The sequence below is a fragment of the Physeter macrocephalus genome, chromosome 11 (genome assembly GCF_002837175.3).
Source record: "Physeter macrocephalus isolate SW-GA chromosome 11, ASM283717v5, whole genome shotgun sequence".
NCBI classification, from domain to species: Eukaryota; Metazoa; Chordata; class Mammalia; order Artiodactyla; family Physeteridae; genus Physeter; species Physeter macrocephalus.
Window position 1 is genome coordinate 95,579,782 of NC_041224.1, and position 14,327 is coordinate 95,594,108.

Genomic DNA, 14,327 nt, shown 5'->3' on the forward strand with positions numbered 1-14,327 from the left:
GCAGGGCAAAAATAAAGACACAGATGTAGAGAACAAACATATGGACACCAAGGGGGGAAAGCAGCGGGGGGGTGGGGGTGGGGGTGTGATGAATGGGGAGATTGGGATTGACATGTATACACTGATGTTTATAAGATGGATGACTAATAAGAACCTGCTGTATAAAAAAATAAATAAAATTAAATTTTAAAAAAGAAAAGAAAAAAAAAGAAAAGAAAATATTTTGATGGGGGTTCCCTGGTGGCGCAGTGGTTAACAATCCACCTGCCAATGCAGGGCACATGGGTTCGAACCCTGGTCCGGAAGAGAAAAACAAATATTGTATATTAACGCATATATGTGGAACATAGAAAATTGATAGAGATGAACCAGTTTGCAAGGCAAAAATAAAGACACAGATGTAGAGAACAAACATATGGACACCAAGGGGGGAAAGCAGCGGGGGGGTGGGGGTGGGGGTGTGATGAATGGGGAGATTGGGATTGACATGTATACACTGATGTTTATAAGATGGATGACTAATAAGAACCTGCTGTATAAAAAAATAAATAAAATTAAATTTTAAAAAAGAAAAGAAAAAAAAAAAAAAGAAAAGAAAATATTTTGATGGGGGTTCCCTGGTGGCGCAGTGGTTAACAATCCACCTGCCAATGCAGGGCACATGGGTTCGAACCCTGGTCCGGGAAGATCCCACATGCCGTGGAGCAACTAATCCCGTGTGCCACAACTACTGAGCCTGCACTTTAGATCCCACGAGCCACAACTGTTGAGCCCACGTGCCACAACTACTGAAACCCGTGCGCCTAGAGCCCGTGCTCTGCAACAAGAGAAGGCAACACAACACCGCACCAAAGCCCCAACGCAGCCAAAAATAAATAAACTAATTAAAAAAATTTTTTTTAAATATTTGATGGTAGGAATAAGGAGATAGCCCTTTGCCCTGTGCTTTGGGATCTAGGATTATTTCAGGTGTAGGAATTTAACAGTTGTTTTTTTAAAAATTTTTTTATTATTTATTTTTGTCTGCATTGGGTCTTTGTTGCTGCCCGTGGGCTTTCTCTAGTTGCGGCGAGCAGGGGCTGCTCTTCATTGAGGTGCGCAGGGGCTTGCTCTTCATTGTGGTGCATGGGCTTCTCATTGCGGTGGCTTCTCTGTTGCGGAGCACGGACTCTAGACGCATGGGCTTCAGTAGTTGTGGCTTGCGGGCTCTGTAGTTGTGGCTCGTGGGTTCTAGAGCGCAGCCTCAGTAGTTGTGGCGCACGGGCTTAGTTGCTCTGCGGCATGTGGGATCTTCCCGGACCAGGGCTCAAACCCATGTCCCCTGCATTGGCAGGAGGATTCTTAACCACTGCGCCACAAGGGAATTCCCTTAACAATTTTTTTTAGCTAAAACCCAGCGATTTCTAACAACCATAAGTCTTTTAGTGACAGTAATATTTGCTCTTAATTTACAAATGCAAAAGAGAATTCTAGACCTGATATGAAATACAGTTTGGGGCTTGTAGGAATTTTTCTACCTGAGTAATATTAGGAGTTTCACAAACCTAAATAACAGTTTTTTTAGTTTATTGGGTGTATTTGTATTATTCTAGGAGAGAGAATTAAGAATTTCAGTTTTTAAAAACATTAAATGTATTGTTTTGACTTTTGCTAGGCCATAAACTGTTTGGAAAAATAAAGATCATCAGAGATTGTGTCCACAAAGCTTTTAATTTCAGATATGTTGATAGCATCAGTTAAATGCTTTAAGAAACTTTGTGTTGGTAAACATAATACTAGCAATATGCCTGTCTAAAAAGGGTGGGTTGCTCGAGTGTGGTCATGTATGTAGACAGCACTGGACTTCAAATTCATACATCTGAGTTCTGATTCTCACTGCTTATTGTCTTTGGGACCATAGAGAAGTCTTTTTGAGCCTCTATTTCCTAAGGTATAAGAGGCCTGAGAAAAGCTGCCTCTTAGAGTTATGAGGATCAATTGAGTGTTTAGTGAAAGGTTATTATAAACTGTTTAAATCTGATAATAACTTCTGACATTTATTTAGCCCATGACAGCCATTTTCACGTATTTTATAAGATCCTCACACCACTCTCAAATGTAGATATTATACTCTTCTTAGAGGTGGAAAAGATACTGTCATCTCAGCAAGATTAAATGCTTAAGTGATTTGTCTAAGGCCTTTCAGTCAAATGGTAGTTCTGGCACTTTAAATCTATATACCTTTTAAAAAAAAACTTAAATGTGCTATAAAACCAGTATCACTTAAAATAAATAGAAGGTAAAAACAAAAATAACTTAAATAAAAACTAAATGTTAATAAAATCTATTGTTGCCTGCTTGAAGGTTCTGAGCCTGAGGCCTGTCTCCTTTTGTCAGAGTGGGAGATTAGCAAGAGTTAAGAATGGTGTTAAAGACATACTGCCACTCACTGAGAATAATATTTTAATTCTGAAAGTTAGAAAAATTGGGGGACAAACATGGAAAAGGTAATATTTTTATCAGGGTTTTAAAATTTTATGGCACCGTACCACTTAAAATCACCTCCTATACTAGTATTACAGAGGTACTTTCCCATACGTAGGAAACTACATGGTGCTGCTTCATCACATGGCATATATTATTTTAGCCTGTGTTTCGTGTTTTCCTTTGTTTATTTGTTGCAGTGTCTGAATATATATCTTTTTTTTAAACAGAGAGAAAAATGATAGCTACTACTGTGTCCTTTTCAATGATGAACACCATTCATATGACCATGTCATATACAGTCTACAAAGAGCTCTTGACTGTGAGCTCGCAGAGGCGCAGTTGCACACCACTGCCATAGACAAAGAGGTTCGTGAGTGTCATTTGAATTATTATGCTGTCTTCATCAGCTTCCTGGAAATTGGGTGTTGACTGGCCCTTGCCAAGTGCCTTAGTACTGTGTTAGGTACAACCATCCTCTTCATTTATTCTTTATAGCCTAAGTAAATTGGTTGAAACTTGATTTTTCTGTGCGTGTGTAACAGTTTAAGATGACTAATTTTCCTCTTTTGTTCTAAATAATTAGAAAGTTACTGAATATAGTTGGCAAAGAGTAGTTAAGAATGTCAGCTCAACCTCAGTCTGTTTCTATAATTATTGAATGAATGAATAAATGCATGAATTATGAGAAGTTGGTTAGTTAACATCATCTATTAAAACTATTTTTAGAATAATATTTATAGCATGGCTCAACTTTTATTTAACACCCATCCAAAGCAAAATGTGTTCTTTGGGTATGCAGAAGGAACATTAAGCTAATCCCTACCCTCAAGAGGAGTGTAAGATGGTGGAAGAAACGTCATGGCACTAGTAATTAGCATTGTGATTCTAGGGCTTGAGGAATCAATATCCTGGCCATACCTCTAACCCACTAGTGGACCACAAGTGTGTTATGGAACACATGATGAAGAATTTTAAGTTTACTCATGAAAACTATCTAAGACATATAATAGGAGTTTAGTAAACCTAACTTATTATTATCTGATAGAAATAGAATATACTACAATAAGTAAATAATTGACATTCTTGCCAAGCAGGAAATCTAGAATCCTAAAGTATAGAAACTCTCCACTAGTGGTATTGAAAGTTCTGAAGCTACATAAAGCTGCTAAACATTTATGTTTATCTTCTACGTATTGTCAATCTTAGGACTTTTAGGCAGTCAACAAATGATTGATAATTAAGAACTTATTGGGTCTTTGGGCTTTATATTACTTATTGATTGGGATTGTCAATCTACTACCTAATTCTCACGTTTGTCTATAATTAGGGCCGTCGGGCTGTTAAAGCAGGTGCTTTTGCTGCTTGCCAGGAAGCAAAGGAAGATATAAAGGTAATTTTCTGAATTAGAGTCAAAAAGAGAATTTTAAGAGGAATGCACATTACAAGAGCCCAAGTAAAACAATTATATTGTTGAAGTGATTTGACATCGTTAGTAAAGATATGATTGGAGCATTTAGACCCGGAGATTTGGACCTGCAACAGTTATGTGATTTCTTTTTTTGAAGAGTAGATTACTTAGTTAAAACAAAAATATTAAAACTAGTTTGTTTTTAATATTCCTTTCATTTCTAGAGTCATTCAGAAAATGTCTCTCAACATCCACTTCATGTAGAAGTATTACACTCTGAGGTTATGGCTCATCAGAAATTTGCTTTGCGTCTGGGATCCTGGATGAATAAAATTATGAGCTATTCAAGTAAGCATGTAGCCTATTTTTCTTATTTTTCATAAACTATTGTCTTTTTAAATAGCCACAAATTTTAAAATGTCATTGAGTATAAAATAAAATGGTTTGGGCTTCCCTGGTGGCGCAGTGGTTGAGAGTCCGCCTGCCGATGCGGGGGACATGGGTTCGTGCCCCGGTCCGGGAAGATCCCACATGCTGCGGAGCGGGTGGGCCCGTGAGCCATGGCCACTGGGCCTGTGCGTCCGGAGCCTGTGCTCCACAACGGGAGAGGCCACAACAGTCAGAGGCCCGCGTACCGCAAAAAAAAAATAAAAAAATAAAAAAAAAATAAAATGGTTTGGTTTTTTTTTTATACATTTTGCTTATTTTCAGGATTGCATTTCAGATGCTATGAATAATGTTTCATCAGCTCTTGATTCTTTGATATTGACAGGATAATTCTTGACATCAAGTGTGGGACGATTACTGTTAGTTTTTCATATGTTATTATAGGAAATGTACTTTTGGGAGAAAATACTTTAAGAATAAAAATTATATGACTTTTTTTGTTTGTAGGTGACTTCAGACAGATCTTTTGCCAAGCATGCCTTAGAGAAGAACCTGGCTCTGAGAATCCCTGTCTCATAAGCAGGTTAATGCTTTGGGATGCAAAGCTTTATAAAGGTAGGTAGATCTTTACTTGTGCTTCTTGCCATGAAGCCGAGGAATATTATGACCTTAAAGTGGAGTTTAATCTCTTTTGTTTATTAAATCAGTGAACTTGATAAGATATTATACTTTGAAGGTGAGGTTAACCAATCAATATGTATTCTGTGTTAAAACCCAGGGATATTGCCATTTAATTATAGTGCCTTTTCATTTAGTCAGAACCAGTAAAAAGAGTATGTATGCATTCATGTAGTAGTGCCATTATAAAAGCTATGTTAATTTTCATTTTTAAAATTTAAATGAAGAACCAAAAGTAAAAGGTGAGAGAAAGGTTAAAGGGGATGGAGAAGGGAAGATACAGAGTAAGAGTAGTCTTTAGTGAAACAGAATGAAAAGGAATGGAGAAAGGTGGGAGAAGTAGGATGAAGTAAGGTACAGGAGTGAGAGGGGTACAGAAAAAGAGGGTAAAGGCATTACATGTATGTATTTTAAATTCTAGCTATTAAATATTAATGCAATAAATGCCATAACATTTGAGTCCTTGAGGTCTATTAGCATGTGAAATATTTTTATAATATTCTGCCACTACTAATAGCTGGAATGTTTTTTTTGCCTTGGTGATACTCCTCCCACTTCCCCAAAAAATGATGTATAGGTGCCCGTAAGATCCTTCACGAATTGATCTTCAGCAGTTTTTTTATGGAGATGGAATACAAAAAATTCTTTGCTATGGAATTTGTGAAGGTAATTGCTCTTTATAAATAGATATCAACAAATAGAAATAGAAAACCATTTTTGTAAGTGAAATAATGGAAACAAAGGGGATAATTATGAAGCAAGAATTTAATTTTATAGTTCATTTCTCTGTCAAAAGGTTCATTTATTTTCACATTTGGTAGTATGGAAACAGTAGTCTGAGAGAGGAGATAGGTGGAAAATGACCTTTTGTTTGCCTAGAAAAAACAATAGGAAGTTATCACATTCGTGAATACATTTATCTTTTCTAATCATTTGTCTGTTAGTAAAATTATAACAAGAGCAGTGACTAGTTGAAAGGCATAGCAGGGAAAAGGAACAGATATACATGCTAAAAGGAGGCAGATATTTGATGGGCAAGAGTTATACTTAACTATTTGAGGCTAGAATATAAAGATAAATCTTACAGCTTTTTAATACTGTTTTATTGATCTGTTGTATATCCCTTATATTGTAATATTTTTTGTCTCTCTCAAGTTAGACTAGTTAGAACATGTACTTCTTTAACCTTCTGCTTTGCCTTATACAGAGGTATCCAGTAAATACTTGTTAGTTTACTCTGATTTTGAGTGGCAGGAAATTCTGTAAAACTTAGGACAGAGGTAGACCCAGGATGGAATTGGAAGCAGAGAGTGAAATAATGATTGTCATAGGCAAATGATACTGTGGGATAAGATACCTGCACTTCCTGGATTTTATAAGTAGATTGTTAAAAGCAACTAAGACATTTGGTTTCTTTAAAGGTGATGACAACTCAAATTATCAACTCTATTCTTCTAAAACTCATTAGAGATAGAATATTGGACCATATCTGTGATCTGAAATGAAGTTTTTTCCTTATACAACAGCAGTTCTCCCTCCTTATATGATGTTTTTCTGTATACCATGGTTACCTCTTAAACTTTGTATGAATTCTAATGGTTGAAATTAAATATGTAGGTCAAGATTTAATATAATAGATGCTTGATGCATGACTGGATGTATTATTATTTTTGTTCTCCCAAGATACCAGGATTGATTTTCAGCTGGTATGCACCAGTATGTATAAGAAATTATGTATAGCCAGCATCCATTCTGTTTAAGGCTGGGTTGAATCTGATGGATGGTTTTCTGGGTCATATCAGCTTTAAAATACTTTCAGTATAGTCCGTGCCCTATTCCATTGGGGTAAAATCTGCTAAAGATTGCCCTAGATTCTGTTTGGAGAAAGTATATACTGCACCTTTGCAGTCCTCTGTGATTTTTACCTGTGTGTGTGTGTGTGTTTGTTGTGTTTTTTTAAAATAGTTCTCACTGTCCAACTATTGTAGGTTGGGTAGCTGAATTCATATTCAGTCTTTTGTTATTCTCTTTCTAGTAAATTTTTGTTGACCATAGTATCTCCCCTTAATAAATAGGAGTTGTAATACTTTCCATCTTATACATAGGAGTAAATGTAGCGGCTGTTAAAATTGGGATTTTAAAAGTTTTCAGTACTTATTTATAATTGCTTCTCCACTTATTGTTTTATCTTTCAGTATTATAAGCAGCTACAGAAAGACTATATCAGTGATGATCATGACAGAAGTATCTCTATAACTGCACTCTCAGTTCAGATGTTTACTGTTCCTACTTTGGTATGTATTGATTAGTCTTGGCAGTCTTTCTAAGTAATATTTATTTTATTATTTAAGAATTTTAGTTACTGTTGAATTGAATTAAAACAATTTCTGAGTCACTATGTTGGTCTAATTACACGTGGAAAATTGAATAATGCTTCAGTGGTATCTGCAAGTGAAAATGCATTAATGATACCCAAGGACTAGGTAATTTGTGGAGTGGGAGTGATGGTACTACCTTGGTCCGAAAGTGCTCATTCCTGCAGGTGAAACCTAGGGATGGTTTCTCAGTGTCTAGAGTAACTTAGGAACAGTGCCTTTTTAATATCAAAAAAAATTTTTTTTGTGCTATTCTTTTGTTCTTTAGGTTTTTTTTTTTTATCATTGTTGTTAGGAGTGGGGGAATAGAGTAAGATAAAGCAGGAGGAGAGTATAACTGTTGAGCATTTGCATGAGATGGAGCTGCATAGGCCTGGGAGGAGGAGGGTGGAGGATTCTGCTTCCTTTTTATACTACTACTTTTCCTGTTTCTTCTGGAAAGTTCCTACTTTCTCTTTTCAAAGGCCAGAGAAAAGAATGGGGAAGAGAAATTGGATTGCGAGTAAGGGAGAGATGTCAGAATAGAAAATATATACGACAGAAGCCTGAAGTATATCTGTTTGTTCTACTTTGCTCACTGTGTGATTAACAGTGGTAAACATTCATGTAAATAACCTGTGTAATGGGCTTGGGGTGTTCAGACAGGTGTTTTCTAGTTGCTGAGGAGTAGGGAATTTTTACTTTTAGAAAATAATTTCTCAGAAATTGCTATCCTGTGAGACTAAGGAGTGTGTTTGATGCTCAACAAACATTTACTCAAAATGACTTACCAACCAAATGAATAAATAAATAAAGTCCATACTATAATGAGTTAATACTAAAGACAATATTCTTCACATGTTCTGCAGGCTCGACATCTTATTGAAGAGCAAAATGTTATCTCTGTCATCACTGAAACTCTGCTGGAAGTTTTGCCTGAGTACTTGGATAGGAACAATAAATTCAACTTCCAGGGTTATAGCCAGGACAAATTGGGAAGAGTATATGCAGTAATATGTGATCTAAAGTAAGTTGTTTGAGTAAAAAGGTGAGGGTACCTGTTAAACACAGTTGTGTTTATTCTGTCCTATATATAAACATCTGATCCTTTTGGTTATCTTGGAATCTTTATAATGATGGCAAGTACAAAGAACTGTTACTGTGATGTCAATAAATGTTTTAAGTGAAGGCTTCTTATAGAGTTAAAATCAGGTCAGTAAAGAAGGTACTGAGGAAGGGCCTCTCACAGGAACTTAGGGTCTCTTGGGGTCACCAAATGAATCTCCATCATAGTCACCATGCCTTCCACTCACTTCCACTCATGTATTTTGGTTCTGGCCCTCTTTCATAGTCTCTTTGTGCTTAGTTTCAGATGATCTTGTTGATGTGAATTTTTTTAACTCCCTTTTTCATACATGTGACCAAGTATTCATCAGGGGTTTCTTAAGTTTTTCTCCCTGAAGAGAATGGAGTTTCCTTTTAAACTAAAGTTGGAATCATATGATAGATCACATTTGGGATCATTGGACCTAAAAGGAAATAAATTTCTAATTTTTTTAGAAATAAATGGTGATTACTATAAGGATTATGCTATATAAAGTATTCAATAAATCATAAACTTAAACAATTATTTTAAGAATATATTAAGACAAAATATGTTTCATTTAGTTCGCTATTAAAAAAAGATCTCTAAGATATATATGATTACTTATTCTAGTCCCTTCGTGAATAAAGTCATTCTAATTTTGTCCACTTCTTCTAGTGACCATGTAAAGTATAGAGAGCTGGAAACAAGTTTCTAAACCAACCTAGAAATAGTTTAGTCTAGTTAGAAAAATACATTTGACAGATTTCTGGAACTATGCATTGGATCCTTGATATTACTGAGAAAAATGTTTCCAGACCCTTTCAAATTCTGCAATTTCTAAATATGATTATGACATGTAATTCTTTCTTTAAAGTTCAGTAAATCGTTATGTTATCATATCTTCAGTACAAGTTGAGATGGTGATGAGTTCAGTAGTGAATTACCATTTAGCCATTGTGATTCACAAATTATGCATAATTTACATTATGCAAAACAAACAAACAAAAAATATACAAAAACTCCAAATGGAAGTACTTAAAGTTTAGTGTTAAATCAGTGTATTTATCATTCCTTTGGTCTACTGTATAGGAAAAATCTCTTTCTGTGGTTCTTATTACTCTGAAGTGTTCTTATAACATAGTTATTTTTCTATCCAGAGAAGTGCATAATCACATCATTGTTTTGTCATATTTTATTTTGTGGATCTCTGACTATAATTATTCTCTGTGGTAAATAATTTAGGGTTAATGCATCCCTAGATACTTACCCCTATGGTAAAACTTTAAGGTCCCTGGTTGGGAAGGTAATTTTAAAGTTTTCCCACTCTTCTGATGCTCACAACTTCTCTCCTACATCCTTACATAAGTAGAGATTTCTCTAATGACAAGGAGAAGGGAAAAATAATGTCTTTTGAGGACCTGATTAGCAGATATTGTGCTAGACTTCTAGTGTAATTCACTCTCACAAGGGTCCTGTGTTATTTATTAGTAACTGCTATGTGCTAAGAAGCTTTACTTATTTTACTTCATTTTATTCTTGCAACATTCTCATAATGTAGGTGATATCTTTATTTGTATATTATAATTATTTGCCTAAGGTCACAAAGCTAGTAAGTGGCAGAATTTGGATTTGAGCCTAACACTATTTATCTGTAATACTCATGTTCCTTTCACTGCATTATGTAGCTTCACAGACTACATAAACAACAACAAAGCCTTCTCTGAAACCTGGCCTAAAATACCAATCAGATATACCCTTCATTTAACAAATAATTACTGAGCCCCATTTCTCAGTCTCTCATGGTAGAAATTTTGTAGTCATTCTTATTATTTCCCCATATACTTATTCATTCACCACTTCTTCCTGAAGCCCTGCTTTTAAATCATTTAGAAATAACCACAAATACTTAATGCCTTTTAACTGTTTCTAGAATAAAGTACAGATTCTTCCAGAATTTGTAGCTCTTCATAGTCTCACTTTATATACTACTTATCTACTTATCTGACTGTACCTCAGCATGAAATAGGTTTCTTGGTCCTAGTAGAAGCTCTGTTCAGCCTGCCTCAGGAAATTTTCATTCTCTCAAAACAGTGCATTCTAACCCTTGAGTAACCCCTTCCAACTTTTAGAAAGTTTATTTTATATTGAACTCTTGTCTTTTTGTAGCTTTCATTTTGTGGCTCTAGCTCACCCTTTGTCCATTCAGAACAACTCAGTGCTCATTTAACTTGAAGTATTTGAAGACAGCAGGCATATCTGACAACTCTTTTTTATGTTAAGTTACATCATTTTCTTTAAATATACCCATTTCATATTTAAAATTCCTTCTACATTATTGTCCTTCGCTACTGAACCTGTTTAGTTGACTGTATACCACTTAAGGTATATGCCAAGAAATGAACACAGTACTCTGAGGTCTGTGTAGTAGAAGGAAGGGATTGTTACCTCTCTCATTCTAAATAAATACACCTGTATTTAGTTTCATTTGTCACTCACTCTATGGAAGGTATCTGTTGGGATATTATGGAAATGAAACTTAGAAAAGAGATGCAGTTGAACCTTGGTTCTGTTAAGTGAATATTATCCTTTTATTACTCTAACTTGTTTTTTCCTTTTTCTGAAAAGTATAGCATATTCTCAATGCAGGTCACCCTCTTCCTCTCCTACTCTGTCCCACCCTCCTTCCACTGCTTTTACCACCTATTTTTATCTGCAGACTGCTTTTCTTTTCCTTTCCTTCCTTACTCTTTCCTTTCTTCCTATCTCTTACATCTTCTTTACTTCCTAGGTCTCCTACAGGGGGTCAGGCATGAACTATGTGAAACTAGAAATGTAAATTTTCTTCTCTAGATCAGTGCTTCTCAAATATTAATATGAATGCAAATCATTTTGGGAGCTTGTTAAAATGCAGATTATTACTCAGTAGATTCTGCATTTCTAAAGATTCAGTTGATGCTGATGCTTCTGGTTTGTGAACAACCTTTTGAGTAGCAGTGTTCTAGAAAACAGCCAAATTTTGATGCCATTTGTTCATTGTGGTAGAGTTTAAACTTTAGTCTTTTTTACTTTAAAAGAAAGATTTAGAATGTAATTAGTATATTTCAAAGTTATTTCTTTGATAAAGTCCTGATGATTGTATTTTAAATTTCAACATATTAATGGATATTTAAAGAAAGGGAAAATTAAACCACAATCCTTACTGTCTTTACGAGTAAAACTAATTTTTCCTCCATCTTTTTGCCTTGTCTTTTATGTTCAGCATTACTTCCTTTGTGCCCTTTTTTTGGGAGCTTAACATTGGATTACAGTGTCCAGTATACATATCTGTTTTCCCATCTGCACTTTGAACCTCAAGGGTAGGGTGTCTGGTTCATGTTTATGTTCCTGATACCTGGTGTGTAATAGGAATTGATTTGGGTTGACTGAATGCAAAATAATTTTTAATAATTGTTAATGATTCCTCCCTGAGAAGTTATTTCGTGATAAACCATGTTCCCACTGGATATGAAAACAGCCATTGTCTTTACAGCCAAAAGAAGTATTGGTCTTGTAAATTATAGGCTAAAATGGGTCTGTTTATCTTATGAAACAAATACATTCTGATTTGTAATCCACGATGACATAGGTGCTTATATCCTTCTTCTGGGTTCTGGGCGAAGGAAGCCTGGAGGTAGGAAGTCTGTTCCAAATTTCGTGACCCACCAGCAGTAGTATATCTATGGTACTGAAATCAGGTAGTAGGAATGAATGGCTCTGGGAACCAGTGCAGAATAGTCACACAAAGTTGTACAAATCTTTAGTCATTACATGCTGAGCAGCAATAACAAAGGTATTGAATCCTCAGGCCAAACTACTATAATTCTCTTGACTGCATGGGGAAAAAATGTGTCTTTTTTTTTTTTTTTTTTTTTTTTTTTTTTCGGTACGCGGGCCTCTCACTTTTGGGGCCTCTCCTGTTGCGGGGAACAGGCTCCGGACACGCATTTTTTTTTTTTTTTTTTTTTTTGCGGTACGCGGGCCTCTCACTGTTGTGGCCTCTCCTGTTGCGGGGAACAGGCTCCGGACGCGCAGGCTCAGCGGCCATGGCTCACGGGCCTAGCCGCCCCGCGGCATGTGGGATCTTCCCGGACCGGGGCACAAACCCGTGTATCCTGCATCGGCAGGTGGACTCAACCACTGCGCCACCAGGGAAGCCCAAAGTGTGTCATTTTAATGCACAAAAATATTTTATAACTTACAAAATATTCTGAAATAGTTTGCACAAACAGCATACATCATGCACATGTAGTTTTGACATGCATTTTGAGGCTGAAGGGATTTCAACTGGTCCTTTGGGTGAAGGGTATGAACAGTTCTAGAAAATTTGTACTGTGGTTGTCCAGCTGTGACAGGCTGGATTCACTTAATCAGACTAACTTTTGAGTGGAGAAGTCAGGCTCAGCTTTGACATCTGCCTCTCATAGGTAGAGCATTCACATTTTGCTGGTGTAATTCTAGCACTGCCTAGAATTATAAGAAATTAGAATTCATAATTTTGATGAATCAACATTATCTATAGCCCTGAGAACCTTAAAATTATCCCAAAATAGGAAAGTGAAATGTTTCTTTGTCTCTTGAAATGATAGGTATATCCTGATCAGCAAGCCTGCATTATGGACGGAAAGATTAAGAATGCAGTTCCTTGAAGGCTTTAGATCTTTTTTGAAGATTCTTACCTGTATGCAGGTATGATAGTTCTTCTGTACATAAGTAATATAAATTTATTTTAAAAAATTTAACCCCAATCTTTCATGTTTTGTTTTGTTTTGAGGAAATTATGGTTTTTATTTGAGGAAGGATAAATCTAGCAAAATAGAAGTAAAATTTAAACACTGCCTCACTGATTCTGCTTTAATAGATCTTTCTGAATAGCTTAGTTAACTGCAGTTGTTACTATTAATGTTTATTGATGCTTACCATGTGATAACTGTAGTAAGCACTTTCATGCATTATTTCTTTTGAGCCTCATAGCAATCTTATTAGGTAGTTACTATTATTATCCCCCTTTTACATATAAGGGAATCATAGCTTAGAAATAATTTGACCAGGGTCATACAGCTAGAAAGTGACAGAGTTATTTGAACCCTTGCATTCTGACCTAGTGTAACAGCCATGTTAAAAAACTACGCATACATGAATATAAATCCTGATGATTTTATATTTTGCCAGTGGAAGAGCAAAGAAAGAGGGCCCATATGTATATGTTAACCACTCTTTTCTTGTAGGGAATGGAAGAAATCAGAAGACAGGTTGGGCAACACATAGAAGTGGATCCTGACTGGGAGGCTGCCATTGCTATACAGATGCAATTGAAGAATATTTTACTAATGTTCCAAGAGTGGTGCGCTTGTGATGTAAGTAAAATTTGTTAGAAGGATCCGTGCCTTTTTAAGTGTTCTGATTGTTATTAATAGTATAGTTTTATGTTGCAACTTCCTTGATGTAAAGTTTTATTACTTAAATAGTTTCTTATATATTTGAATTATCTTATTAAATTTGTAGTTTTTTACACTTAGTTAGAAAATGTGCTCCATGGCATTCCATTTACCTTTGGGAACAGTGGAGTTTAAAATATACAGCACACCCTAACCAATTAATAAATTAATTATTGATAAATTTATTTCCTTGGGCATGAATGTTAATAATAAAATTAGGACTAGACTTTTAAATATTCCAGCAGTGGAGGGGTGTAGATATTTATTCAATCAAGAGCCTTGTTATGTGAGTTAAAACATTAAGAAAATTAATTTTAGGGCTTCCCTGGTGGCGCAGTGGTTGCGCGTCCGCCTGCCGATGCAGGGGAACCGGGTTCGCGCCCCGGTCTGGGAGGATCCCACATGCCGTGGAGCAGCTGGGCCCGTGAGCCATGGCCGCTGGGCCTGCGCGTCCGGAGCCTGTGCTCCGCAAC

The 14,327-nt window shown here is 35.9% G+C and overlaps 1 protein-coding gene across 1 annotated transcript in view; it reads left to right on the plus strand.

The window, feature by feature from the left end:
- UBR1 (ubiquitin protein ligase E3 component n-recognin 1) overlaps nt 1-14,327 on the plus strand; it is a 167,912-nt gene that overhangs the window by 71,152 nt on the left and 82,433 nt on the right. Inside the window, exons 6-14 of the mRNA XM_007119577.3 lie at nt 2,694-2,832; nt 3,794-3,856; nt 4,099-4,222; nt 4,769-4,876; nt 5,517-5,605; nt 7,135-7,233; nt 8,163-8,320; nt 13,006-13,105; nt 13,645-13,773. Of these exons, the coding sequence (XP_007119639.2) occupies nt 2,694-2,832; nt 3,794-3,856; nt 4,099-4,222; nt 4,769-4,876; nt 5,517-5,605; nt 7,135-7,233; nt 8,163-8,320; nt 13,006-13,105; nt 13,645-13,773 (1,009 nt within the window). The remainder of the gene's footprint in view (nt 1-2,693; nt 2,833-3,793; nt 3,857-4,098; nt 4,223-4,768; nt 4,877-5,516; nt 5,606-7,134; nt 7,234-8,162; nt 8,321-13,005; nt 13,106-13,644; nt 13,774-14,327) is intronic.